General features: G+C 42.0%; 1 protein-coding gene across 5 annotated transcripts in view; it reads left to right on the forward strand.

The window, feature by feature from the left end:
• Positions 1-11,386, forward strand: part of ZNF143 (zinc finger protein 143) — a 64,542-nt gene that overhangs the window by 22,938 nt on the left and 30,218 nt on the right. For all 5 annotated transcript variants that reach the window (XM_017891447.1, XM_017891452.1, XM_017891448.1 and 2 more), the window contains exons 7-8: positions 9,373-9,492; positions 11,042-11,117. In XM_017891447.1, coding sequence (XP_017746936.1) covers positions 9,373-9,492; positions 11,042-11,117 — 196 coding nt within the window. The remainder of the gene's footprint in view (positions 1-9,372; positions 9,493-11,041; positions 11,118-11,386) is intronic.

An 11,386-nucleotide genomic window follows, 5' to 3' on the forward strand; every position in this document is an offset into this window, starting at 1 on the left:
TTATGTTTAGAAAATTCAAATGGTATAGATTAGTAAAAAATAAAAGTGAGAGATTTACTGCCTGATAATAATTATTGTTAGAAATCGGCTTTGTTTTGTTTTCTCTCTCTCTTTTTTTTTTTTTTTTTTTTTTTTTGAGAAGAGTCTCACTCTATCACCCAGGCTGGAGTAGAGTGGCACAATCTCGGCTCACTGCAACCTCTGCCTCCCGGGTTCAAGTGATTCTCATGCCTCAGCTTCCCAAGTAGCAGGGATTACAGGCTCACACCACCATGCCCAGCTAATTTTTGTATTTTTAGTAGAAACAAGGTTTCGCCATGTTGGCCAGGCTGGTCTGAACTCCTGCCCTCACGTGATCCGCCTAGCTCGGCCTCCCAAGGATTATAGGCAGGAGCCACCATGCCCCGCCTTGTTTTTGTTTTTTAATCTTCCTGGCAGTGCTGATGTGTCTTATGGTTCCTTAGAAGTTCCTCTGGTGCCACACTTCTAGGATTGTTTCCTTTCTTCAAAGAGAACACGTTTTTTAAAATTCAAGTTGTTTTTATTTTATCCTCCCCCAAGAATATAGATTATTTATATCATACAAGTTAACAAACACCAGATTGTAAGTTATATCTGCCATGTGCATTAGGCCATTACAGTAAATGGGATTATAAGTACTAAACCAGACAATATAATGCAATATTTATCCTCAGCCCTACTGAGTCTCTCACTCTATAATTACAGAAGGTCTGCTAGTTAGGTAGGTCCCACTAGACTACAGCATCCTGAAACCTGGTGGGTTAATAGCTTGAGCTCTAGAGCCAAACTCCTTCAGATCTCACTTCTCAGCTTTTGGCCATGGGCAAGTTACATTACTTAACCCCTCTGAGTCTCATTTTTTCTATTTGTAAATCATAGATAATATTGAATTCATTGGATAGCCAGGGGGGCCAATTAGACAGTATGTGTAAAGCAGCCACCACAGTGCATCACATAAATGCAACTGCTCAGTAAATGCCAGTTAGCCTCTGTATTATTGAGGTCACCTTGGAATTTAATATTAGCTCCAGTCCTGTATCTACCTCTGGAATTTGCACCTCTTTAGAATATAGTGGTCCTAGGTGCTAATATAATTAGTACCTCCTAGATTGTTTAAGCCCAAAAGGACTTAGGTTATCTGTCTAGTATGGGCTTTTCAAGCCCTGTTTTTTGAGGTTTCAGTAGTCCTGTCAGGGACTTGCAGATCTCTGATCTACTCTCATCTGCCAAGGCCAACAGCTCCAGTTCCTTTGTCTGTTTTACACAGCAGAATGCTGTGTAAGATTTTATCTGCCAAAGGTGTTTGACTCCTTCAAAAAAAAAAAAAACATTACTGACTTAGAACAATGTGTGTGTGTGTGTGTGTGTGCGTGCGTGTTTTGAGACAGAGTCTCATCTGTCACCCAGGCTGGAGTGCAGTTGCACAATCTCGGCTCACTGTAGCCTTTGCCTCTTGGGTTCAGGCAATTCTCCTGCCTCAGCCTCCCGAGTAGCTGGGACTACAGGCGCCCGCCTCCATGCCTGGCTAATTTTTTGTGTTTTTAGTAGAGACAGGGTTTCACTGTGTTAGCCAGGATGGTCTCGTGATCCGCCTGCCTCAGCCTCCCAAAGTTCTGGGATTACGGGTGTGAACCACTGCACTCGGCCCTTTTTTTTTTTTTTTTTTTTTTGAGATGGAGTTTCACTCTTGTCACCCAGGCGGGAGTGCAAAGGCACAATCTTGGCTCACTCCAACCTCCGACTCTCAGGTTCGAGCAATTCTCCTGCCTCAGCCTCCCGAGTAGCTGGGATTACAGGTGCCTGCCACCACGCCCGGCTAATTTTGTATTTTAGTAGAGATGGGATTTCACCACATTGGCCAGGCTGGTCTCGAACTCCTGACCTCAGGTGATCTGCCTGCCTCGGCCTCCCAAAGTGCTGGGATTACAGGCTTGAGCCACCGCACCTGGCCACAATATGTTCTTTATAGACAGGCAGGTACGCCCTATGTATCTTGCACAATGTTACATGATGAATTTATGGCAGAGCTAAGGTTATGTCTTAATTCTCAGAACATACGTTAAATACCAGTTAAGTCATTTTCTATACATGGTTCTTGGAAGCTGATTAATATTTCCCTGGTGTTAGCTTCAAAATTGCCCTTGAGAGTTTTCCCTTGTGATGATATATCAGATTGCTGTTTCTTTGACAGAGACTGCACATATCTCATGCTACATAACCCTGAAGTACCTATTATAGTTTTGGTCTTTTAATTTAGCTTTTGAGTTTTGGATTCTGTCCATTTTTGCCCCTAAAACATCTGTAGAATCAGCTATTGCTTTCTTTTCCACAGTCGTTATCCTGGGTTTGTTTTTATCACTTCTTTCCTGCATGTTTATGATTATACAAACTTCTTTTGGTTTCCCTACCTTATTTGTCTTTTCAATCTGTTCCCCGCCATTACTGTAGTTATCTTTCTGAAATGCAGATAGCCAGGCATGGTGGCACGCACCTGTAGTCCCAGCTGTTCGGGAGGCTGAGACACAAGAATTGCTTCAATCTGTGAGGCGGAGGTTGCAGTGACCTGAGATTGCACCACTGCACTCCATTGTGGGCAACAGAACGAGACCCTGTCTCAAAAATAATAATAATAATAATAATAATAAAAAACACAGAGCTGATCTTGGCTTGTCCCTTACTTAAAAATTTTTAACACCTTCCTTTGGCTTTCATTGTCTAGGCTTACTGTTCCAGGTAGCATCTATTGCTTTTCACAAACTTGGTCCTAAACTTTCATTTTCATGAAACTCATTCTATTATGTAAGCATAATACTCTCATGTTGTTTCCACTTCTTCTAGATATACTCTAAACCTTTTTGTTGTTGTTGTTGTTGAGATGGAGTCTCGCTCTGTCGCCCAGGCTGGAGTGCAGTGGCGCGATCTCGGCTCACTGCAAGCTCCGCCTCCCGGGCTTACGCCATTCTCCTGCCTCAGCCTCCCAAGTAGCTGGGACTACAGGTGCCTGCCACCTCACTCGGCTAGTTTTTTGTATTTTTTTAGTAGAGACGGGGTTTCATTGTGTTAGCCAGGATGGTCTCGATCTCCTGACCTCGTGATCCGCTCGTCTCGGCCTCCCAAAATCCTGGGATTACAGGCTTGAGCCACCGCGCCTGGCCGATATGCTCTAAACCTTTGATCATACTGTTCCTTCTGCCTGGACAGCACTCCCCAGTCATCTTCTTCAGCCTTCAAATTTCACCCCTAGACAGCTTGCCGTAACCTACATCTCCCTACTTTTGCATTTTGCCCTGTGAGATCTTTTCATAGACTCCTGTGATAGCAATTATTATGTTCTCTTATAATCCTTCATTAATAGCACAGTTTTACTAGCTAGACTGAGAGCCCTACAAAGGCAGGAACAGTATTTTATTTATCATTTTAGGAAGTAGGTATTTAGCCAATCATTTATTAAACATTTATTATTTTACAATGTTGTGTGATAGGAAGTGGTAGGGAGTTGTGATGGAGGGATAGGTATAAAGGGTAGTTTATTGGAAATAGAATAAGGTACAGATACAAAGCAGTTTCCAAATAGAAAAAAAACATTTATTTGGGAATTGAGAAGGTAAATGCTAGCCTAGATTGGAGATAAAGAGCTTTGCAAGGAAACATTTCCAATAAAAAGAGAGGGAATCCTGTCACACCCAAATACTGTATGCATTGAGATAAAAGCCAGAATGACTTTTTGACTGTGTCTTCCTGGCCTTTTATTTTTCCAACTACTATATACCGTAGGTCATTGCTATTTTTGTAGTTTTCTTTCCAGAGATTCCTTTTGTTAGTTGGGTGTTTGTACAGGTATTCATCCTACTGCACTTTGTGAGAATGCCTTTAAGAGAGGGCTGTTTTGGGTGATGAGATAGTAGTGGAAATAATTCTGTTGGACACTGCCGTTACTAATAGTTCTCATAGCATGCCAAATGCTAGTGACTTCAGCTGGCTTAGAAATACGAAACCTTGCTGTTATCACCCATGTCCCCACCCCATAGGCACACTTTCAGAAACCTCAGTAGTTCTCCCTAAACTGAATTTTCTGACCCTTATTTTACTACTGTAAGTTCTTAAAGTCTCCACTATAGACATTAAGAATGGGAGCAAAAACAAGTACATTTTTGGAAAAAATTTCCAATACTCATCATTGGTTAGGAATTCAGCATTGTTTCCTTGGCTTAACTAAATTAGATGCCAAATTCCTGGTACATGTTTCATACCAGAATTGAAGCTCCTAATAAATTGGCTTAGGAGGAAGCAATAGAAGAACAGAAAAGATTCAGATATGGGTCTCTCAGGGATTATTTGCTGCTGCTACCTAGTCTGAAGGTGTGAGCAGCTGGGCTTAGTTTGGCAGATGTGGAAAGGTGGTAAGCACTTTCATTTCATAGTGCTCTTAGAGAGGAGGGGAAGAGAACAGGAAGAAGAGTCCTTTTCTCTTAATTTGGAGTCTTTCGTCAGTTGAAATCTGCCTTTACAAATCATATAAAGCCTGATGCCAATTCTACTAAAATAAAGCTCTACACTTATATGTGTATTTAAAAAACACTGGGCTGGGCACGTGGCCCACATCTGTAATCCAAACACTTTGGGAGGCTGAGGCAGGAGGATTGCTTGAGGCCAGGAGTTCAAGACCAGCCTAGACAACATGACAAGACTCCATCTGTACAATTTTTTTTTTTTTTAAACAAACTGAGCATGGTGGTACACACCTGTTGTCCTAATTACATGGGAGGCTAGGCAAGAGGATCACTTGAGCCCAGGAGTTGGAGGGTGCAGTGAGCTGATTGTGCCACTGTATTCTAGCCTGAGCGACAGAGTGAGACCCCATCTCTAAAATAAATAAATAAAAAATCCTAAATGGAAATAGACCAGGAAGTTGACAGTGGTTTTCCCTGGATGGTGGAATTATAACACGCTTGAGCCTTTTTTTTCTTTTTCCTTTTTTCTTTTTTTTTTTTTTTTGAGACAGGGTCTCATTTATTACCCAGGCTGAGGGCAGTGGCACAATCTTGGCTCACTGCAGCCTCAACCTCCTGGGTTCAAGTAATCCTCCTGCCTCAGCCCCTCAAGTAGCTGGGATGACAGGCACACAGCACTATGCCCAGCTAATTTTTGTATTTTTTTGTAGAAATGGGGTTTTGCCATGTTGCCCAGACTGGTCTCCAACTCCTGGGCTCAAGTGATCCACCTGCCTCAATCTCTCAAAAGTGCTGGGATTACAGATGTGAGCTACTGTGCCTGGTTGAACTTTTTGTTCTTCACTATGGTATCCAGATTCCTCCAGAGTACATGTGTTGCTGTTACAATACATGAAAAAAATAATAATGAAGTTATCAAAATAATAGCTAATTTTTAAAGGGTTCATAGAGGCTCTTCTGTTTTCATGAGAAGTAAATAGAAACTGATTTTTTTGAGACAGGATCTCATTCTGACGCCCAAGCTGGAGTGCAATGGGGTGATCATAGCTTACTGCAGCCTTGATCTCCCAAGGCTCAGGTGATCCTCCCACCTCAGCCTCCCAATTAGCTGGGACCACAGGTACACACCGCCACACCCAGCTAGTTTTTTATCTTTTGCAGAGATGGGGGTTCCCCCATGTTTCCCATGCTGTTCTCAAACTCCTGGGTTCAAACGATCCTCCCACCTTGGCCTCCTAAAGTGTTGGAATTATAGGCATGAACCACTGCATTTGGCCTAAGAAACCTTTTTGTTCTAATAATATTTGATTTCCATTTCTTATAGTTTTATTAAGATATATTTCACATACTAGCTGGGCACAGTGTTACATGCCTGTAGTCCCAGCTATTCAGGAAGCTGAGACAGGAGGATTCCTTGAACCCAAGAACTTGAATCTAGTGTGGACAACATAGCAAGACTCCAGTTTCTTAAAACAAGATATATTTTACATACTTTTTTTTTTTTTTAATTTTTGAGACAGGGTCTCAATATCTATTATATTTCTGTATTACTTTTTTGTTTATTAAGACAGGTGTCAGCTGGGCACGGTGGCTCAGACCTGTAATCCCAGCACTTTGGGAGGCCAAGGCAGGCAGATCACAAGGTCAGGAGATCAAGACCATCCTGGCTAACATGGTGAAACCCCATCTCTACTAAAATTACAAAAAAAAATTAGCTGGGCATAGTGGCGGGCACCTGTAGTCCCACCTACTCGGGAGGCTAAGGCAGGAGAATGACATGAACCCGGGAGGCGGAGCTTGCAGTGAGCTGAGATTGTGCCACTACACTCCAGCCTGGGCGACAGAGCGAGACTCCGTCTCAAAAAAAAGAAAGGTGTCTCACTCTGTCACCCAGGTTGGAGTGCAGTGGCACAAACACAGCTTGCTGCAATCTAACCTCCTGGACTCGAACAATCCTCTCACCTCAGTTCTGAGTAGCTGGAATTATAGGCAGGTGCCACCATGCACAGTTGATGTTTTTGCATTTTTTGTAGAAATGGGGTTTCGCCATTTGCCCAGGCTAGTCTCGAACTCCTGATCTCAAATGATCTGCCTTCCTTGGCCTCCAAAAGTGCTGGGATTATAGGCTTGAGCCACTGTGCCCAGCCTACATACTATTTATTTATTTTTGTTTGTTTGTTTGAGATGGAGTTTTGCTCTTATTGCCCAGGCTGTAGTGCAATGGCATGATCTTAGCTCAGTGCAACCTCTACTTCCTGGGTTCAAGTGATTCTTCTGCCTCAGCCTCCCAAGTAGCTGAGATTACAGGCATTCGCCACCACACCTAGCTTTTTTTTTTTTTTTTTTTTTTTTTGAGACGGAGTCTTGCTTGTTTCCCAGGCTGGAGTGCAGTGGCGTGATCTCGGCTCACTGCATCTTCTGCCTCCCAGGTTCAAGCGAGTCTCCTGCCGCTGTCTCCCTGGTAGCTGGAATTATAAGCACATGCCACAACGCCCACCTATTTTTTGTAATTTTTAGTAGAGACAGGGTTTCACCGTGTTGGCTAGGCTGGTCTGGAACTCCCGAGCTCAGGTGAATTCGCCTACCTTGGCCTCCCAGAGTGCTGGGATTACAGTCGTGAGCCACTGCACCCAGCCCTAATTTTGTATTTTTAGTAGAGACAGTGTTTGTCAGACTGGTCTCAAACTCGACCTCAGGTGATCCACCCACCTTGGCATCCCAAAGTGTTGAGATTACAGGCCTGAGCTACTGTGCCTGACACAGCCTACATACTTAAATTTACCCATTTAGAGTGTACAGCTTAGTGGTTTTTAGTAAATTCAAAAAATTGAACAGTTACCACAATCTTAATTTTAGAACTTTAAAATACCCCTAAAAGAAAATTTCTTGTAATTCTGTTCATATATTTTAGTGGTATGAATCCTTTTATAAATCGTATGACATTTTCAGGGTGAACCTAGCACTGTGAGTTATGAAGGCATATAAGACACAGTTCTTGACTTCAAGTAACTGATAGACTAATAGGGAAGAGAAGGAAATATAAATATCTTTACAATAAGACAGTGTGAAGGTCAAGTTTCATACTAGTGATATAAGCTAAATATCACAGGTTTGCTGAGGAAGTGAAGAATCATCTGTGTTTGGAATGATGAGAACAGGCCTCATGGAAGTAGGGAGATGAAATTTTCTAGGCAGAAAAGATATAGAATTACATTATTCTTTGTATAGGCACTTTTCAGTCTGTAATGAACATTTCCCTTTTGCCCATTGGGAATTATGCATACTTTTTTTTTTTTGAGACGGAATCTCACTCTGTCTCCAGGCTGGAGTGCAGTGGCGCGATCTCGGCTCTCTGCAACCTCCGCCTCCTGGGTTCAAGCGATTCTTCTGCCTCAGCCTCCCGAGTAGCCTGGACTATAGGCCTGTGCACCTCCACACCCAGCTAATTTTTGTATTTTTAGTAGAGACAAGGTTTCACCATGTTGGCCAGGATGGTCTCGATCTCTTGACCTCGTGACGCGCCCACCTTGGCCTCACAAAGTGCTGGGATTATAGGCGTGAGCCACTGCACCTAGCCTATGCATACTTTTATACAAATATTTTATCAACAGATCTACCTTCATTCAGAAAATTATGGTCTGCGTATAATAATAAAAAAATTTTTAAAAAAAGAAAATTATGGTCTGCAACGTTTAATAGACATACCACAGTATGGGGATGACAAAATAAATAGCTTGTAATTTAACAGTTACACTGAGATCTCTCCTGCTTGTGTTTTAGTTGATTTATATTACAAGGAAAAGTCAAAGTCTTTCTATATTCTTGTCACCTAATGCAGGGCACTTCTCAATTCCCCCACCGTTATTCTAGCCTCTGTAACTCCTCCTTTCTCTCCCCTTACCATTCTGGGATGTGTGTAATTGTAGTAGTAGGTCATTACCCAGAATTGTGTGCCATGTGTGACAGTCTGCAGAGATAGGATGTTGCAACACTATCACCACATGGCCCACAGAGTAGAAAGTCATTCTTCAATTTTTATGATACTTTAATTTCTATTTTAAAAGCCTTTAAAATCAGTGTTTGGATTTTTATGGTATTACATCCCAGAAAAATGATCTTCTAGTGAATATAAGTACAGAGTAGTAATTTTTTTGTATGGATTGCAATATTTCCTATAGGTGACTCAGATGATCTAATTCCTCCCTTTCTCATTGCTTTTGAAATTGAAAACACTTCTGACATTGTTTTTAGGACACAGGTTCTAAAAAAAGCAGGTAGACGGATCACTTGAGTATATCAAGGAATACCTGCATCCAATGAAAATGCTACTTAGGTTGATTTTCTAGAATGGGAATAGACCTGTGAGCTCCAGCTGTATATTTCTGTGACTCTCCTTTTGACTGCTGTACTTTCAGAGTCACTGACTTCAGCCATGCAATGGAATTAACCTGACTGACTTAGGGTGAGAATCCTAATAAAGTGATGACCTGAGATTGGAAACCCACATAACAGTTTTATCTTTTTTATTCTGAAAATCATAATTTATCTATTTTATTTCTGTATTATTGATGGATTGATTGAGACAGGTCTCACTCTGTCACCCAGGCTGGAGTGCAGTGGTGCAATCACAGCACACTGCAGCCTTGACCTCCCTGGGCTCAGGTGATCCTCCCACCTCAGCTTCCCAAGTACCTGGAAACCACAGATGCACCACTACACCGGGGTAACTTTTTAATATTTTTTTATATAGAGACAGGGTTTTGCCGTGTTGCCCAGGCTGGTCTTGAACTCCTGGGCTCAAATGATCCGCCTACCTCTGCCTCCCCATGTGCTAGAATTACTGGCATGAGCCACTGTGCCTGGCTTAAGTAATTTAAATGATACTATTTGTTTTATTTAGATTGTTTTACAAGGACATGCTGCAAGAGTAACTGCTAAATCTCAGCAGAGTGGAGAGAAGGCATTTCGATGTGAATATGATGGATGTGGAAAATTATATACAACAGCTCATCATCTCAAGGTATATATAAAAGAAATGTTCTATCTGGTTATGCGAATACCTAGGATATTAAATACTAAGATCATATTTTTGTGTAATTCAGATGCCACTGTTTTGTCCCAGTTATCAAGATACTGGGACTTGGTCACACTCATACACAGACATGTAAAAACCTATGCAGACTTTAGAGACTGTTAATTTTTTGAGGGCTTGGACTGTGTTTTTTTCATCTTGTATTCCTAGTGTCCAAGATACTACCTGGCACATGGTAGGTACTCTACATATTTGAATATATGTTGTCAAGTATGAAATCCATATAATTATATGAGAGATATGTGTGTAGTCACACATCTCTGTTAATTCACTGAAGTTTAGCAAAAGTTGGTGTTAATTTGTCTTGTAAATATTTGGGCTAAGGCTGGGCGCGGTGGCTCACGCCTGTAATCCTGATACTTTGGGAGGCCGAGGTGGGTGGATCACCTGAGGTCAGGAGTTCGAGACCAGCCTGGCCACATGGTGAAACCCTGTCTCTACTAAAAATACAAAATTAGCCGGGCGCGGTGGCAGGCGCCTGTAATCCCAGCTACTCGGGAGGCTGAGACAGGAGAATTGCTTGAACCCGGGAGGCAGAGGTTGCAGTGGACCAAGATTGTGCCACTGCACTCCAGCCTGGGCAGCAAAAAGCGAAACTCCATCTCAAAAAAATAATAATAAATACATAAATATTTGGGCTAAGTATTATTATTTCACTTGTTGCTATACGTAACAGAACATACCATGACTCAATAATAGCTAAGATTTGTTAAAGAACTTTCAATGTGTCACGAAGTATGCTCTTAGCATATCTGGAATAGTGACCCTAGGGCCCATCTTCATTATTTATCAGTTACCTTGGCATGTTAGTTGACCTCTTAGTACCTCATTTTCCTCATCTATAAAATTGGATCCTAAGAGTTATCTCCCTCTCAGAGTGGTTTTAAAAATTAAATAAATTAATACCATACACATAAAGTAAAAAGAGTGGCCTGATGTGGTAAACGTTCAGTAAATGTTAGCCGTTGTCATTGTTACTCATTTGTCACAGCAACCCTCTATGGTAGATACTGTTGTGTCCCCACTTTTCAGAGAGGCCTTTGAGGCTTAGAGAAGGCAAGTGCCCATGTCCACACCACTGGGCAGTGGTGGATCCTTGCCTCAGATCCAGGCCCCTCTAGCAGCAGCCTCCACACTCTTAACCTTACGTTGTGTAGCCTCTCCCAGCCCCCTGCTTCTAGTTTCTCATCATGTGTATGTTTCGTGCAAACACCTTTGACCACTCGAGAAAGCTCACGCCTCAAACGTTCCTGTTCCTTACTTAAAATATTATTAGTAGGTATCTCTTAATATTTAACATTTAGGTCTATATTGAGAACTATTGGGCTATCGTTTTTGTGAAGTTATCTTTTTGATAAGGAAAAAAAAGCATACAACAAAATCATTTAGCAGTGTGGGAAAAAGTAGGTCTGTGTTGCAACCATATTCCTGAGGAATAGGTAAAGGAAATAGAATCATGGCTGCATTTTAATCACAGGTCCATGAGAGGTCACACACAGGAGATCGGCCTTATCAGTGTGAGCATGCAGGCTGTGGGAAGGCATTTGCAACAGGTAAAAGTATGAATTTTGTTTTTTTCTTGGTTCTAATTAGGGGTCAAGTAGAGACAGGCTAGTGGTAGGAACTGACCCCTTGGCTGTGTCTGAATCTGCAGAAGCACATGATCAGTTCTTCAGTCTCTCTCATAACTGCCTTTTGTCCTGCTTGCTCTAGACCCCTCTCTGTTCTTTTCTCCACTGACCTGTCTCTGCCTGCTGTGTTTTTTCCTTCTTTCCTTCCTTCCTTCCTTCCTCCCTCCCTCCCTCCCTCCCACCCCCTCCCT

The sequence above is a fragment of the Rhinopithecus bieti genome, unplaced genomic scaffold (genome assembly GCF_001698545.2).
Source record: "Rhinopithecus bieti isolate Rb0 unplaced genomic scaffold, ASM169854v2 scaffold_20891, whole genome shotgun sequence".
NCBI classification, from domain to species: Eukaryota; Metazoa; Chordata; class Mammalia; order Primates; family Cercopithecidae; genus Rhinopithecus; species Rhinopithecus bieti.